At 43.8% G+C, this 17,254-nt stretch overlaps 3 protein-coding genes across 4 annotated transcripts in view; 1 reads left to right on the top strand and 2 right to left on the bottom strand.

Moving 5' to 3' along the window:
• The window catches only part of LOC126557054 (nuclear pore complex protein Nup107), a 408,812-nt gene that overhangs the window by 68,841 nt on the left and 322,717 nt on the right, over nt 1-17,254 (bottom strand). The window lies entirely within an intron of this gene.
• The window catches only part of LOC126559365 (AP-2 complex subunit sigma), a 576,875-nt gene that overhangs the window by 289,274 nt on the left and 270,347 nt on the right, over nt 1-17,254 (bottom strand). The window lies entirely within an intron of this gene.
• LOC126559899 (mastermind-like domain-containing protein 1) overlaps nt 1,905-17,254 on the top strand; it is a 47,220-nt gene continuing 31,870 nt past the window's right edge. Inside the window, exons 1-2 of the mRNA XM_050216066.1 lie at nt 1,905-1,976; nt 14,899-15,142. Of these exons, the coding sequence (XP_050072023.1) occupies nt 1,905-1,976; nt 14,899-15,142 (316 nt within the window). The remainder of the gene's footprint in view (nt 1,977-14,898; nt 15,143-17,254) is intronic.

The raw sequence follows: 17,254 nt of genomic DNA, 5'->3' as shown, positions 1-17,254 counted from the left end.
GTTTAAAGTGCAAACTAAGAGAGTAAAATCCGATACATATCAAACTACTAGTATCTGCTAGTAAGGCCTTCAACAACGATAGACAGCGTCATTTATAAGAAAAGTAACACTAAGAGACGAATCAGATAACCTTTAACTAGTGTAAAATTGATACTATCAAAAGTAACGAAATCATTTGGCCAGGGAGAGTACAAACGGAACCGGAAGGTGGCGCTCCTATGTTTGTTTGTGTGAATAGATTTGTGTGACGTAAGCGTAGCGTACGCCGGAAGGACATGCAGCCAAACTCCTCCCGTCTCTGTGTGCGTGTGTAAGAGTATACTTGTGCAAAATCATTTCATGCACGCGAATCCCCTCGAAGTGAAGCTGTTTGGAAGATCTTGAAGTGTTTCGTGAATAATTCGAAACAGCAGGACTGCAGCAAACGCACTTGGACAGCTTGTGGTGGTGTGCAGGAGATTGGTGGAGATACAATTTGGTGAGTATTGACACATTTAGTATTTCTACAATTGTAAAATAGCTTCACCATTCGAATCGATAACGATCCATTTGAAGTCATTAGCACGTTGTTCTGGATTGTGCGGTGAGATCTTGAACGGTGGGTGGTCGTGGTTGATGAGCCAGTGGTTTGACACGTCAATACTGATTGTTGACGCGATTCTGCTGCCGAGTGTCAATTGCTGCACAGGAATTATTAATAGTATCAATTAAAAAGAGGTCCCCATTGTTTACCTACGGTCGGGTGTCCTGTTCAGCGAGGCGGGAGATTGTGTCGAGTGAATGTTTTATGGGAAAATAGTTTTCATATTAAGCTCGTATTGACGACCTACATGTGAACTGGGACAGTGCGATTGGAATGATAATTATTATGCGTCCGTTTTAACACGTTGATTGCTTTGAAATGTAGAAGAAATGAACAACTGTCGTTTGATGGTTGACAGTTTGATGGATGACTTGAGAGACAAAGGTATTGTTGACACTGACAGAACCTACTATACTATTTGAATGTTTCTAATATGAATGAATATGACTGAATATTTCTAATATAGTTTAAGCTCAGTTGGGTATGATTGATTATGATTGAAGTTCTCAAGTATGATTGAAGTTCTGTGCTAGAGTTTATTGGAGTTTTGCAAGACTTCTTCTTCTTCTTCTTCGAGGTCAAACGATCTGCTAGCTTAAACTGGTCATCCCCAATACTGAGGAACGTTCCAGTAGGAATTTGATCCTCGACCCTGCCGTTTGAAGACCACCAAGACACCATGCATTTCTTTACCTAAATAGTTTCACGCAACTCCAAATCTTTATGAGACATCTGAAAGTCAAAGGGACATTATCGATTTCTTAACGCGTAGGCAATACTAAACTGCGTGGGAACCAGTTCATCTATTGAAAAGTTGCGGTTTTTCTTCGATAAAGCAAAAACAAAAAAAGATCTTTCACCCACTTTTCCCCGTGCAGCACCGGGGTTTTCAGTCAACCCAGATCCTGATGGCTGATGTACCGAAGCAATCATCAGTATCCACTTTCAACCAACTACCATGATGGTGGGCAAATGGAAGTATTTTCCTTTCCTTTCCTTTTTTTTTTTTTTTTTTTTTGGTTGTCAGAAGTGAGCCCTCCTTGTTGTGGCTGTGTGGGTTTGAGGGAGTGTTTTATTATATGGATCCAGTTCAGCGTACTAAGGGCGAAAACAATTGCGCCTCCAGTCATGTAGGTGGTAGTGAGCAAACTTCTAATGTTTATGGCAAACTCGAAGCTTTCGTCGCCATAGTAACTGGACGGGTCTGGTTGCTAACTGCTAGGTTTGTGTATGTGGTAAATCGTGGCAGTGGGGAAGGGTAGTTTGGGAAGTAAGGTGCGTGGCGGGGGTTTCGATATCGATATTCGAAACGGCTCCCAAAATGGATGGCTGGCAACGGAAATCGTTGCTAAGAGAACTATACTTTGCCCAATGTTCTCCAAAGTTGATGTTCGTAAGTGAGGTTCGATTTAACGCCGGTGTGGAAATCCAATGCACTGTTTGGAGTTAAAAAGATTGAACTCTTTGTATCTCTATGTAACACCTTTTCAACACTTTATTATGGCTGGTAGGGAACAGTATAAGAAAAACGTTCTCACTTATTATCGGAAAGTTAACTCGGGGCTAGGCACCTTAGCGATTGGGATTGCAATTGGAGACGTTCGCCGTTCGCTTCTCTATAGGTTCCGTTTCCATTTGCAACAAAATCAGCAATGGCTGAGCCGGCACCTACATTTCCTTATGCGGTTGAACTTCCCTGCTCATGAATGATTCATCGAGTGCGCCATAGAATGCTTCGTTTCCGTACCATATTCGTATTTCGAATGCCGTTTGAGCAAAAATTGCTGCTGAATCCGTTCTCCCGGCCCTCCAGACTAGGCGGCTTAGGGCAAAGGATTTATTATTAATGAACAGATAAAAGTGAGTACCTCCGTTTACCTACACCTGCTGGATGCGTATACATGAACCGAGCTGCTAGAAAAAATGTGTAACAAGGAAATGGATTTGAATTGAAATATAACATTTGCAATCTTATTGATGTAAGTTTCATGCTGTTTTCTGTAAGTGTTCTGTAGGCCAAGAAAAATGCAAACACTTTAAAGTTCAGTTTATTGAAAGATGCCTTTCGACGATACTCACGATAAGTTGCGTTTAGGAAGATTAAATTTATTGATGGAATGAGATTTTTTCATCTGTTATTGTAAAAAACAAATGCAACAAACGGAAGAAAGCTTTCTTTCAATTACATCACTGGCAACCTACCAATAAAATAAACTGTATGTATCAGCAACACTCCGTCTTCCATCATTCCGTTCCCTGTTTAGAGCTTTTAGCACGATTCCTCTAGCACCGTTCCCGTGTTTTATGATGCAGAACGAAAAACATCGCAACGCACTGAAATATGTAACAGAAAACCAGGGAAAAAAACTCCGTTATTTTGCTTTCCATACCCTTTCCCCTTCATGGCTATCCATACAATCAGATCAACGGTGCGCGAATAGAGAGAGCCTCGACTCTCGTGCCACATCTAACCGTTGCCGTTTCCATCTAATTATCAGGCTAGAGTTTTCCCACCAACATAATAATCAGCATCGTATCCAGTGAAAAGTAGAACTGTATCGCAAACAATGCGCCGGTTGGGAACATTAATCGTTAGCGCAAAGAAAGCGTTCTGTTGGTCGCTGTCGGTTGGCTCTGTCCCCCTCCATTGTTTAGCGTTCTAATGGAGATATTTAACACCAAATCAATTGGCAATGGAGGATGGAGAAATATGGGAGAAGGTACGAGAAAGTAAGTGTAAAATTTAAATTATTATTAGTTTTTATTTTGAATACTTCAAATCACATTTTGAATAAAAAACATAATTTTCATATTATTTTTTGTGTTTTGTTTTAAATAAAAAATGTAACCAAGATTTGACGTCGTCTAAACACTCCCTAACGAGTTTTTTGTTGATTCCTTAGTTGCCATAGCAACCGGAACCGTTCATTCGTTCACGCACTATCGCTCTCTCACGCGCTCTCTCTTTCTCTCGCCCACGATCGCTTCTCTCGATGGGAGCGTATTGTTGTGTTCATCCTCTCACCAGCCACACGAATTCTCTCCATTTTTTCTCCACCATTTTTTTGCCCTCGCTCAACCCTTCCCACCAACATAAGTCGTCGGGGGGTTGCCATGTGCGCGCACCTTTTCCTCCACCAAATCACCTGCGTTCCTACCCCCAGCTACACCACGTTTCGCACTTCCGTTCTTCGCGTTCACCACCACACCAGCAGACGACGGAAAAGGCATGAGTATTGCTTTTTTTTTTCCTTGTTATAGCAACCTTATTTTTCGGTGCTTTTACCGCTGCTGCACGGATCCCAAGGTACGGTGGGTGGGTTGGGTTGGGTTTTCCGTTCTCTGTTCTGTGCATCTTCCTTCCGTTTGTGTGGCCTTCACGATTTGCCAGGGGGGGAGTTGTTTGCTTCATTCCTTTGGGGTGGGTTCGCGAACAAAAGCGCCGCCTGGTTTAGTAGTGCCGTAGTTCGTTTGTTGCTTGTATTTGTGAAGGGGTAAAAGTTTTCCACGCGCTTATCGCTGACCATTTACCTACTCTTTCGGTGTGAAACCATGGCTAAAGTTGTTGATATCATTGCTTCTCCGCAATCGCTATCGTTCGTAAGCAGCCTTATAGCCATGGTGGAGTCACTAGTCGAGAACGCTGATGAATTGAACTGTTTTTAGGGGTGAATTTAATTTTACTTCCGCTACCAGGTTACAAAAATGCTTCTCGATGATAGATGTTGTACAGGTTGATGATCGCATGCAACGACACACAGAGTTTTGCAGCGGAAAAGTGCAAAAAATTACGTTTTTTTTTCTCTTACCCCCCCACGAGGTGCTCGAAAGATCAAAAACACATGTCTGTAAGGGTCTATCTGCTTCTTTGGAGGCTTTTTTTTTCCTCTCCCTCAGGCAAGCTGGAATGTGTAATTCTAGCGAGCGGAAACGAAGATTCTACCAGCAGTACGAATCCCTAGAATTGTTCAAAATACCTACACGCTGCAGTAGCTTCTTCCGGCTTTAGCTAATGTCCTCTAGGCCTGCCAGCTAAAGGCTGCCCCAGAGCGAGTGTGAAGGAATTTCCGAGTCGCACATACAGCTAGTCTGGAGCAAACAGGATGCGTATAATAGGATGCGGTGGGCCTCCCGTTCTGTAGGGCATGTCGGGCATTTCCTCCCGACTGGGGAGCCTTCAAGTTGGCAGTTAAATTACCGATTCACTTTCATCTTCCTTATGGGCAGCTAAACAGCGTAAGAAAATGTTGTTGCCAGTGGGAAAGGTTTGTATCTTTTATTTTTTCGTAGGCAACGTGCACATGGCAGCCACCGCTGGGTTCGAGCTTGGTCGAGAACCGAGGGAGATTCCGCCGAATGGAAAGAATCGCTTCCTGCTTTCCTTTAGCGGTCGATAATGGGTAAAATGGTTGCAGCAATGGATGTGTGGCTGCGTGTGTGTTTGACCCCTTTTGGGACGCTCTAGTCGGTGTGTGCGTTTTTTTTTTCTGTTCATTTGCTTTGCTTCTGGTATCGTTTCACTCTTGGATCCCTTAGCGATTCTCGCCTTTCGTTCGACGCATGGGAAGCATTAGACCGTGGGGTCGTGCCACGGCCGACGAGGCCGTTGATAATATCTTCAATTAAACAGGCAACCAGGGTCGGTTCGTCTCGGGAGGAAGTTGTGGTAATTAATTGACCTGCGTTGACTTCATGCACTCGTCAGTAACGAAGCCCAATGAGTCTAGCCGAGGGAACATGGCTGGGACGGTGCGGGTTAGATCATCAAGAATGCAATGCATTGCGAAGATAGTGCGAGCCAACTGCTCTAGTTGGTTGAAACAACATGGCAAAATGGTAGTAGCTGGAACGATGAGTGAAGGGCATTTTTAAACGTCTTCTTGCGTCTTTTACGTAAGATTTTGCTATAAAAATATTTAAGAGAAATTTGAAAACTACATATAACTAAAGAAAACTAGTTATTACCCTCCACGATGACCTCAATACGACAAAACGGGCGATTGATCGATTGATTGCAAGCTGCTTGATCGTTCGATTAGCAGTGCGAAAGTGCAAACAATTGACGTCTAATCCCAAAGGGTAACTTTACCGTTTCGCTTGACCTTTTTAACTATGCCCGTTCGGGCGGATGCAGTTATGGTTAAGCGCTTTCCGGAAACTCGTACCCGCACGCCGCGTTCGCTATAACGTGTTCCACACGCTGTTCAACTGATAGCCCCGTGGGCAACATCAAGTCTATTGTAGTTTGAAGTGCAATGGGGATAGAGAGACAGGAAAAAAGGCAAAACGTTTGCGAGAACGCACTGTTCGAACTGCAACTTCAATCCATTGCTCTGCTGAACGTTGTTATTCGCTCCGGTAGGAAAGCATTGGTTGAAATGGTATGGTGTGCAAGTAAATTTATTTTTCGTTCTTTACTTGCAATGTCTTGTGGAAGCTTCTTCTTCTTGGCTTAAAGATTCTACTGGGTCACGTCGGTGGCTATCGAATATCGAATGGCTTATCGTATGGCAGCTAGCATTCTATTCAAAGTCCTCAGATAGTCATTGTCCTTACTACAGAAGAACGGTTCGGAATGGATTTGAACCCGGTCCTGCCGTGTTAAGACTGGCGCCGATGTAGACCATACTACCAGACTGTCTCCGTTTTTTAGAAGCAATTTTGCCAAAAAATAGTCAAACTTGTCGTTTAAATGTACAAATATAAATTGCTTCGTAACTATTCTTCTAAATTTATTACCATCTTTTGGGGTGTCTTTCATCATCTGCATAGAAAGCAGGAAAATATCTTCCATTATGGCTGATAATGGTGCACCAAATGGTGCTTTACGGTCTGCGTTCACCTTCAAGCAATGGGCTGTTGAACGATTCTTCACGGTCGGCTGATTATGCAGTGTGCTTTCGATGATTAGCTAGGGCAAGAGGAAAAAGCTGTATGTACCTACATACCACCTAGGATCACATTCGCCTTGCAAGGAGTAGGTGTACGAGTCAAGGTTGTGCGCGTCTTGGTAGGGTAAATATGCCACCCGGCGAGAGCAGCATAAATGCAATGCTGCACACTGCACGAACCAATTGGAATGCTATTTACAACCCAACCGAATCGACGGCCTGCAGCCACATCGTTTCGCGGCTTTGGCTCGTGCATTGATCGCCAGTCAGGCATGTTATCAGCGGGTGTAGCTAGGGATGGAAGAAAGTCGACCATTTTGCGTGGCGTGTTGGCGTGTTTTGGTGGGATACTTCAACTTAGCAGTAATCGAACATCTTCATCCTTTCGTTTTGGTTTTCTTATTGGCTAGCAACGCTTTAGGCGAACAAATGGGAGTTTTCGTTTTTATCCATTTCACATGCTCACCTGTGCGTTGGTATCTGTTTAGCATCGTTCATGATTTCAATACCAATTTTTTTTTTCGATTTGTATTACAAAAGAAAGATCGTAAGCACTGAAGATCAAGTCTTAACTCACGCTTAATGTTGTGTTCTTACAAAAATGTATCTTCTTTATAGCATTCCATTCAGGCAAAGTAATCATTTTGCTTGGAAAACATTGGGCAAACGCGCCACTAGAATGGAAAGCATTTCTTTTTCCACCCCTAAAGCAATCGAAACAAGCGAACAAGCGGGACGGTTGCGAGTCCGGCGAGTCGGTTTTCGGCCATAGAATAGTCATCGCTCGCAATCGCGGGATATGTTTCAGCGTGTATGTGTGTTCCATACCTTGCGGGTTTTGGAGTTCTAGTGGCTTGCCGTGTTCTTCCTCTTCTCCATCCTACATCCCTTTGCCGCAGATATGCTGGAAGCATCGCGTTTCGAACCACGCTGGTGCGTTGGTAAGTGGTAAAATGAATTATTAATTACGCAAGTGTAGATGTTATGCGGGCACGGGAAGGTTTTCCTTGGCCTTTTTCTTTAGCATTTGGTTCTTCATTTGATCGCATGCTTATTGTGTTTCTTTCTCCGCGCTTTTTTTTTTTAACGGTTGGGTTTTCTGTGCTAGGAATGATTCCAACGCACACCGTTGAGGTGTTTTTTGGTTTTGGTGTGCGAGAGCCACGGTGCAAGCATTGCATTAGCTGCGCGATTTTTGTTTTTTCGCTTGCTGTAAAGTGAAGCTTTCAGGCGATTTGAAGATAATTTTATTTCGATTAAGGTCGTTGTTGGAGAAAGGTAGTTCGTTACACTAGAAGGTTGTGTCTTAGAACTGCAAAACTGGAACTGGAAGGTAGTAGAAATGAGAGTGGAATATGTCAGGTGAGATGGAGAAGTTGTGTATTCCACTTTGAAGTTTTCTTAAAGAATCCATTTGCTGGCTTTAATGAAAATATATTTGAGTGCGTGAAGGTTCTCGAATTGTTTTTCTTACACCATTTTATTTTAAAGGAGCAATTGTAAAAAAAAAGTTTGTAGATTAACGACACAAGAAGCAAGAAGCATTCTTCTGGCAGAATGTAAATAAAAAGAAAATTACAAAAATATATTTCTCGTCGCCAGTAACGAAAAAAAAAACCTACGTAGCTCACAGACTGATCGTCTTAAAAATAAATAAATCAGGTGATTGACCGATCAATCACTACAGACCGACACGCCTGCCCAACACCCAAACCGGGACTCTGGTGTGTGACGCGAAACCGCCAAATAAAACACACCTGAAGTGGTCCTGTTTAATTTGCTTCTCATTTTTCACGGCCACAAAGATTTATGCTGGCAACGTGTGGAAATTGGGCTGCTAGACCATATGCCAAGGCAAAATGGGAAACGTAATGGGTGAAATTTTATGTGTGTGTGTGTGTGCATGATTCGTTACTATGAACTAGCAGCTTTCTAACTGTGTTGACTGTGAAACTGGAGCTGCTTTTGTGTGCTAGCCCAGGAAGCGCAGGTAACGGAGTTCAGATCAGGTGAATCTAATCCATCGCTGGTCATCAGTACAGTGTTGGATATTTTTTAAATCCAACAGCTCTAGATGCTGTCCGAAAACTGTTGGGAGTGTTGGTAGCGATGGAAGTGTTTACTTGAGTTCCGTTGTTTGCGATTCATTTGGAAATCGTGGGAATAAACTAACAGTTTATTATTCTGTAATCAAAACAAAGGGAAGAAAATAAAGAAACCTTTTATTTTAAAATTAGACAAGTTTGGCGTTGCTCAAAATATTTCTTAAATGTTTTAGTGACACACAAAAAATCATATAAAAATTATACTCAAAAAGTATAAAATTATCTAAGAGAAAAGAATAGTTGAAAATGAGCAACAATAAATGAAAGAAGAATATAACTCTGCAACATACATACGTACAAGGACATCCACATTTTACCGTACAAGCACACTTTTGCTGAGCAGATGAAATCTCCCTTGAACAACGAAGTTGTCAGTATCAATGCACAAAAAAAAAACTCACAAAGCTACATAAAAAAGCACAAAATATCAACCAGCTGACGGTGAGACAAATGCTCTGGTCTGATGCTTTAACGCTGGGGTTAAACGAATCTTCGGGAAAGGACGACTGAAAAACGCACCCAGCACCAAGCACGGGACAGGACTTTGGTCGAAAATTTGGTCGAAGTCGTTGTGCTCGCGGGGTGAACTGATGAAAACTCAAAAGGACGCATTCAGGAAGTCACCAAACTAGGACCATCTGGGGTATGGGGGTGTAGTGGCGAGGGTTGAAGCGAAGGGAGAAAAGTCATAATCATAACATTGGAGCATCTGTCGCCAGGATGAAGGGATCGCTGTGTGTGTGTGTGTGTGTTTGTGTGCCAACCCAGCCTTCTGTCATATGTTGGTGGACAAATTAAAGTTGTCAGAAGTTTTCCCCAGTGCAAGAGTGTGTTCCTGTTGTTTTTTTTTGGTAAGCTGCTTATTTTTGTTTTCTTTTTGGTGCGGTAGTGGTGAACCGATGAGGCAACATTTTTGGATGTTTGGTGGTTTGTGGCGTATAAAAGTTTTTCTTAGTTATGATGAAGTAAACGTCGAATTGTGATTTCCATAAAAACTCCTTTACGTAAGGATAGAATCGATAGAAGCGCAAGAATTCGTGTAAATATTTTCACTTTCGTTTTCTGCTGCTGTCCTTCATCTTCCCACACGATTTCCTAGACGATTCCAACATCTCGTGAGCAAGAACTCTTCCTCGATTCAAAACCTGCTCGGCCGATTTGTGTGTGAAAATTCACCTGCTCCGTTCTCATCGATCCTGCACCGTAGAGCAATCGATTAGCTTCCGCATGGAACGTACAACGAGCCAGTCTTCCAGAGCGAAAGAAAAGGAAACCGAGGCCCAGTTAACAGCTGCTGGTTCTGCTGGTTTTTTCTTCTTCTCCTGCTGCTAGTTCGTTAAAAACACGCACGCTGTCAGATGCAGTGCGAGGCGAAGGAAAACAAAAAAGCACCTGAGCAAAGTGACTTCCTGCCTGGCTGCCATTGCCCACACGCACACACACCTTTAACGCACGTGTCCACCATTCACGGGACCGGCGATCAATTCTTTCGTCATCAGTTTACAACATTGCACAACCGTACCGTGCCTACCCTAGACAGAAGAAAACAACCTGCCGCAGGAACGATCTCGGACGACCGCGAGAGCCATGCTGTTGTGTTTTGTTTTGTGCTGTTCTTCGCTTTCTTGGGCCGTCTGTTGGCCGCTGCTTTTCGCGTTGCGTACCGTACGCGTCTGAGCGAGCGAGCAGTGAGATGCAACATTTCATTCCACCCTGTATCGGGTGGGGTGAATCATGATGGGCTGCTTGGAGGGAAGTTAAAGAGGAACCACGCGAAGATGATCAGCAGATGGCCGCAGTACGAGGGCAGGGACGCGCTGTTACATCACCACACCGCATGTTGCCGTGCGCCGTACTGCGCTGCTCACTGCTCATGCTGGCTCGAATGAGAATGCGATCGTGCTCATTCTCACGCGCTGATCTGTTTGCCGGCGGACCGGTGACTTCGACTTTTAATTGCCGGCTTAAGCGACGAACCTCGCGGTTTATGTGTGTTTTTACGTTTGTGTGTATGTTTGTTCTTTAAAGTAGAACACACACATAGACAGCAAGCAAAAATAATTCGTATTCCGAATTTCATCTTGAGGAAATGAATGCTGTTTCTTGAGCTAAGCTCACCAGCTATTAGCGCGTCCACGTTTATGATCGTTTATGTTCGGTTTCCGTTTTATTTCCACCCGATTATCAATGCTCCATTTTCTATTTTCTAAGTTCTTCGATTGCGATTGCTTCAATTCTTCTACGCAAGAGGTTTGCGTTGTTAAAAATCGACTACGAACCCGCCCTTTTGCTCGATAGAAGCGATCGAGTCGTTTCACCGCAAAGAGGAAACCTTACAATTTCACTTCCGCCACTTCCCAGCTTCCCTGAGTCAATCCCTCGCACGCTCCCGGGTTCCGTTTGACGAGCGATCGAATTACTCGATTGAATTCAAAATCAGTGCCAAGGGAAATGTTACCGACCGGCGGGCAGGTTGATGTGGTGGCAAGCTTCAGCTTCAACGTGTAGCAATCAGTCAATCTCGGCTGGAGCGAGCCAGAGCGTTTGTCGAGCACGGTCAGTTCTCGAGACCTTAAAAGTAGGGACTGACTACTGACCACCGCGGCACGACACTTTGTCTGTCGTGTTGTGGCACGATTTCTCGTGGACAGTTTTCTTTTTTGCAAAAAAAAAACACCGCCGTATCGTTCCGCTGGAACGATGAGTGGCTGGCGGTGGGTACAATTTGCGTCGTGTTTGTAGTTGCACAACTGTGAAATGATTGCGTTTCGGTCGTTCGCGAGAAGGTGGTCGAATCGGTGGACTGTTTGTGAACAGGTTGTTATGGCGCGAGTGTGTTTTGCATTTGATTTCAATCACTCTACATAGGATCATGGCAGAACAGTGACAGTCGAACGAAAATTTTGATGCTACATTGCAAGATTTTATTTTGTTTATGGAGGTAATAGTTAGGGATGTTATTTTGATTTGGGTTAGCAGAAAAGCTTATTTTCAAGCTGTTTTTAATAGCTAACAAATATCTATATTTAATCATCCGGTTCATGCATTAAGCACCTGATTAAATAGTCCGTTCATTCGTTGTTCATTTACAAAATGAATTGAATGATTATTTTCATTCAGCTTTCATCCCCTTCTTGGAACTTAAATATTCAATTGTCACGTAAAAATATGACGACATGTTAGGGTAGCTTTAAAAAGATTCCAAAAACTATTTCACAAAACTCAACGCTTATAACTTATAACACAAAAACAATTTCCCTTCGCTACGTCCAAGGTTCATTTTCCATATTTTCCCCATTTTCCCGAACACTTACGAACGGGTCGGGTTGTGTGCTCTTATTCCCACGGCTTCTCACGGCCATTCTAAGCGTGGTTTTCTCTCACTGACGGCACCATTTGCTCACTTTGCTCCCTTTTCTCGTGCTGTGCTAGGGCCCCTAGTTGGCGTAGGCAGTGAACGAATAGAAGCGAACGTGTCTGGAAAACAATCGTTGCGCCTCATCGCGACTGCTTCTCGGAGCTCGTGTGTTCATTTTATACGCTCTCGGGTTCGCTCTCGGGCTCGCTCTACGGAACGTACGCAATGTTACCGTATGCAAGCCAAACCAAGGGAACACAAACGGCAACGGCTGTTGTCGACGCGGTCTCAGTTTACTGTTAGCAGTCGGGAAAATCGCACCGAATGAGAAGGCAAAGCCGTTTTAGCATCGTCGCCACACTCCGTCGCCGTTCGTGTCGTGTCACACACTTTACCAAAACCCACCCCTCCTCGTCATCATCGTCATCACCAACCCCCGCACGAGTGTGTGTGTGTGTGTGTCACCGTACCCCGGTCACGTTAGTTTCGCGCCGCGCCGCATACATCCATCAGCCTCCACAGGCTTCACTAGTGTTTTAGTTGTCGTTTTCCTGCCACCCACCCAAGGCAGAGCCCCCTTCCGGGTCTCCTCCAATCGGCTTTGCTCGTTGCAAGCAAAAGGCAGGAAAAATATAATAATTAAACCGTGTGTTCTGCAACAACCGTGTCGGTTCGAATCTAGTGGGTAGCACCACCGGCAGCAGCAGGCCCCGTAGTAGTTGTGCTAGGCCGCCGTGGTTTTACTGTGCGAATCGAAACGCACACGAGTGTACGCTCAGCTGGAGCAGCTTCGTGAAACGTGGAATAATCATCCCGCAAGATCGACGGCCAAGCTACTATACAGCGTCGACAACAGCAACAACACCCACGATTCGCGTTGCAATTCAACGCAAGCCCCGCTACGCCGTGTTGTGTCGCACTATTTTGTGAAACAAAACCAAAAACAAAAAACAAACGTGTGATCCGTGATGTGGGTGGTTAACGTTAGAACGGGCCCTGTGGGCCGTGTGGGAGAGCGAGCGAGAATAAAAATGGAATGAAGCGCGGGGTGCGCAAATTCCGCGTGGCACGCAGTTCTGCTCGATTCGGCGGATATCGATTCAGCTTCAGATCGAAGCTTCCGCGAAGGTCGTACGGGCAATTTGTCGTGCAATTGACGGTGCTTTGACGACGTGGTGGTCCTGGGGGCCCAACGAATTCAGAATGAAATTGGAAAAGCACCCGAGCCGAGCTTAATACCGTGCTTAATTTTGGACAATCAATCGCCTTAACCGAGCAGTTTTGTGATTTTTCTGTGCAATGCAAGGGAGTGTGATTAAGGGTTTTCTGGTTTTTATTTTGTAATTTTTCAGTGCTCTTTTGGAGTACTCCACAAATTCAAATTGTGTCATGTGACAGTCGGTAACAGTTGGCAACAACTGTTCACCGAATTATTTGTTATTTAAAAAATATATCAAACTCATGTGAATTTGTTTGATTTTCCTTCCTTTGCAAAAAACTCGTACAATTTTTGCCAAAGCTAACCTCAATTACGTTGATACCTCGTTATGCCACCTTCTATTAACCACAATCCCAGACAGACGCGGTTGGGCTTTCCAGCTAACCCCAAAACTGTCCCCAAGAATTACGCCACCAAGACCACCCAAAAGTACACCCCAAAAACCAACCTGCCTCAAGGGTGGGATCGGGAGTCCAGGTGGTCAGCAAGAAAATTATTTAAAAAAAAGGCGTTTGGGTTTGGGCGAAAGAAGTAAAGAAAAGCGTTACCCCACAGCTGATTCACAGTGAATGGGGTTGTGGATGGAGTTTTTCCATATTTTTTTTTGCTGGTTCCCTTCTGTCCATTCTCGTTCAGAGGACTGGTGTTTGCAGACCTTTGCAGAAAACCACAAACCCGTTCGCAAGGTGAAGCAGAAAATGCAGCGAAAGGGAGAAAAATAGCGTAGTCTGCTGTTTTGCTTTCGAGGTAACGTTTCTCGCTTTTGAGGAACCGCTGTGGGAAATATGAAACGTCTTTCACGTGTAAATTGAGCATTGAATGGAAGAAAAGAGATGTTATTTTGGGAGAAAAGGATTTTTTGTGCTTAAAATTTGACAAATTCTTAAACTAGCTAACGGGAAATAAGTAATGCTTCAAAATCTCTTAAAGCTCGTTTACATTACACTATCCACCGAACTCGTTCTACTCGTGACATACGCTCATGAGAAGCGGTTTCCAATCGAGTTCAAGAACCAACATACTGTAACGATATCCGTTCAGCCGATCGTTGCGTGGTTGCTGCCGTTGTCGTCGTTGTGGCTATTCATCGCAAGTAGCGGGCCTTTGTTGCTAAAATGTTGCAAAATTCTTGCAACACACACCGTGGCTAGTGACGTGTTGTTGTGCTGGGTGTATGGATTCTATACTTGGGAGTGCATGTGCTGCAGCTTGGAGTTTAAAGCGTTTCCTCAGGAAGTTAACCGTGGCTGGAAAATAACATAATTTGCCCACGTTCGTACTAACCATGTACGCACTCTGTTTTTGCAGGGGTTCGTCCAGTAATGTTTTAGCGAGTAAAAAGTAGGAGAAATCGAAAATTAAACTTTCAAATCAGTTTAAAGTGTGAAGTTTGCGTTTTGTGTAGCTCAAAGTATGATTACAAATTTTTGTAAACAAGTGTGTGCAGTGAAAATTGTTGTGATTGTGTCGTTTAGTTGAGGTTTTTAAATATTGATTAACGAAAAGAAAAGTAAGCGCGAAAAAAAAAACATAGCTTCTTTCCAAGTTTTAATTAAAAAGCGATAACAACCGAATTATTTTGTTATAATAAAAAAAAACAGTGATCTTAAAAGCTTGAAAAGCAAATAAGAATAAAATAGAAAAACGATCTACCTTTCTGAACGTTTTTCTTTCGCTACAAGAAGATTTGTGATCGTTCGCGCGTTTTGCTAAAGCATACGTAAAATCCATGCAACGTTAAGGTGACGGCATTGCAAAACGAGACCCAAAACGTATTTCCGTACAGTGCAGTAACGGAGCAACGGTTCAAAATTGGGGACTTCATACAATTCTATCAGCAGCAGCAGCAGCAGCAGCAGCAACAGCCGCAGCCGCAGCAGCAGCAGCAACCGCAGTTTTACTTTCATCATCAGCAGCAGCAGTTTGTCGATCCCAACTATAACGTTGGTGGACTGTATCCTCTAGCCGAGCAGCAGCCTAATTTTGGTGAGAATCGTGTCACTGGGAACGATTGTGCTTGGGTTTATTTATTGTGCCGCCATAATTGTTGCTAAACTACTATTCTAACGAGGATTATCAGTCGTAGGGTTTTTTTAGAGCCTCCAATTAATCATTCAAATAATTGATGCCACGGTATGGTATGAAGAGTGTTATTGCAATAATGTCCTTCCATCGCATCGGTGGCATCGCTAGCGGTGAAGTGATAAAGAATCAATCTAATCCCTACCCGTAACCAATGAATCAACAACGGTTCGTTTGTTTCAGTTCAAAGCAATTTTAAAATTTACGAGCTTTATCATACTTTGAAGGGGGTGGAGGGGGGGGGGGTCAGTCGAACTCTCCCCGGCATTGGTGGACTGTGCGTTTTGAAGAGGGAAGTGATAATGAGCTCGATATGCGTTTGTTTGCGTAAAAACCGCTACCGATGTGCCGATGACACCATGAAAGGTTTAAGTGAAAATAATGACCTACCGAAATCTGCTGGTGCTGCAGTTGGAGGTAGTGAGGGGGAGGGGGGGGGGGGAGAATAATTGCAAACATCGGTTCGACATTTTCCACTGTAGGTTCCATCGCGATCGCGAGCGAATGATCAATTATTGGTTCCCGGGATGAGGCGGGAAAGGTGGTTTTCATCTCATTTATTTTTCTAACTGTCCCACCATCAGTCCGTGTGGTGGTGGTGTCCGTAAACGAAAGAGTCGTGTGTTTGAACGTTTGAACAGTGTACAGCGTGTGTGTGTGTGCAGTGGGACGAAACAATTGGGATGGTGAGCTGATTGAAGTTTTGCTAAAATTGTTGGGGTGTCGTAATTAAATCGTTTGTGAATTTATTTGCACCAAATGAAATTGGTTTTACCCTGAGTCCTGCCTCAATTATCCGTCAGCAGTTTGCGCTCACGGTGGGGTAAACAATAAGTTTTAATGGTGTAGTAAATTGTTTGTATGATTTACGACCTGTTGGCAATAAGCGTAAGCATTGCATTTTGCTAACAAAGCTGAATTTCAAACGTACAAAACATAATGTTTTTTTTATTGTTTATTTGGAGCAGAAATTAGTCACAATAAATTGTTTTATAAAAACTTAGCTCACTGTCCGCAATTCAGTGATGAGAGTTGTTTCATTTGAGTGATATCTAATTATAGAACCTCTACGGAATGCATTATATCATCAGGCATCAAGACAATACTTACTACGATAAACATTCCCACCGGGTGGAAGGAAGCGCTTGCGAGAAGAAACACTCGTCGATACTAGCAATTAATGAAATTAGATTACTCGATCGATACGCGTAATGCAACCAAACATGAGCAACATTTGTTGCCCTCTCAGCGCTAAACCCTTCCCACAGCAGTACACCCGTGAGCCCTTAATATGCGCTTAATGCACTTTAGTGATAGCCGCAAATCGGTTACACACTCACTCACCTGTTCACTTTCACGGCCATCGTGCCACCGTTCACCGGGCGCCCTGGATGTAGGTCGTGGTCGGAGAGAAAGAGAGAGAGAGAGAGAGAACCTCCAATATCGATGCTCGGCAAATGCAAATCGTTGACCGCCACCATCGTTAGCGGTGGCGGTGGTAAACTGTAGAGCCTTCGCTAGATTAGCCACTGCTCCATCGCCATGTTACAGCCTCACTCACCAACCTCTTATCATTTGCTAGACATTGAAGGTCTTCCAGCAAAACTCCAACCTGCCAGTTGTGCCAATTTTCATCTCGGATAATTAATAATCAACAACAAGATGATTGTGGGAACGATCTTAAATCTCGGATCTTGGACGCATCTAATCATCGGTCGTTCGAGTTGAGATGGCGCAAAACCGAAACAATGTTCTGACAAGGGAGTTCTGACACTGTTACACTGTCAAGATAAAAAAAAAATTAGTGTGCGTGTTTTTATTCACCCTCTTACTACCACGTAAAACGAGATCAAGATCATGGGCGTGCTTGCTGGTGCGGGTGTCCGTAGGTTCGCTGTGTATGATCAGCTTGCGAAGGGAATTCCATTCGTATCGCATCATTCTTTCCCGCCTTCTAAACAGCAGCATTACGCAACTTGCAGCTGCAGCAGCTTCTTCTGCTTAGCTTAGTATGTG

The sequence above is a fragment of the Anopheles maculipalpis genome, chromosome 2RL, assembly GCF_943734695.1.
Source record: "Anopheles maculipalpis chromosome 2RL, idAnoMacuDA_375_x, whole genome shotgun sequence".
In the NCBI taxonomy this organism is placed as follows: Eukaryota; Metazoa; Arthropoda; class Insecta; order Diptera; family Culicidae; genus Anopheles; species Anopheles maculipalpis.
The sequence above is the reverse complement of the archived record's forward strand: the minus strand, read 5'-3'. Positions and strand labels throughout refer to the sequence as shown.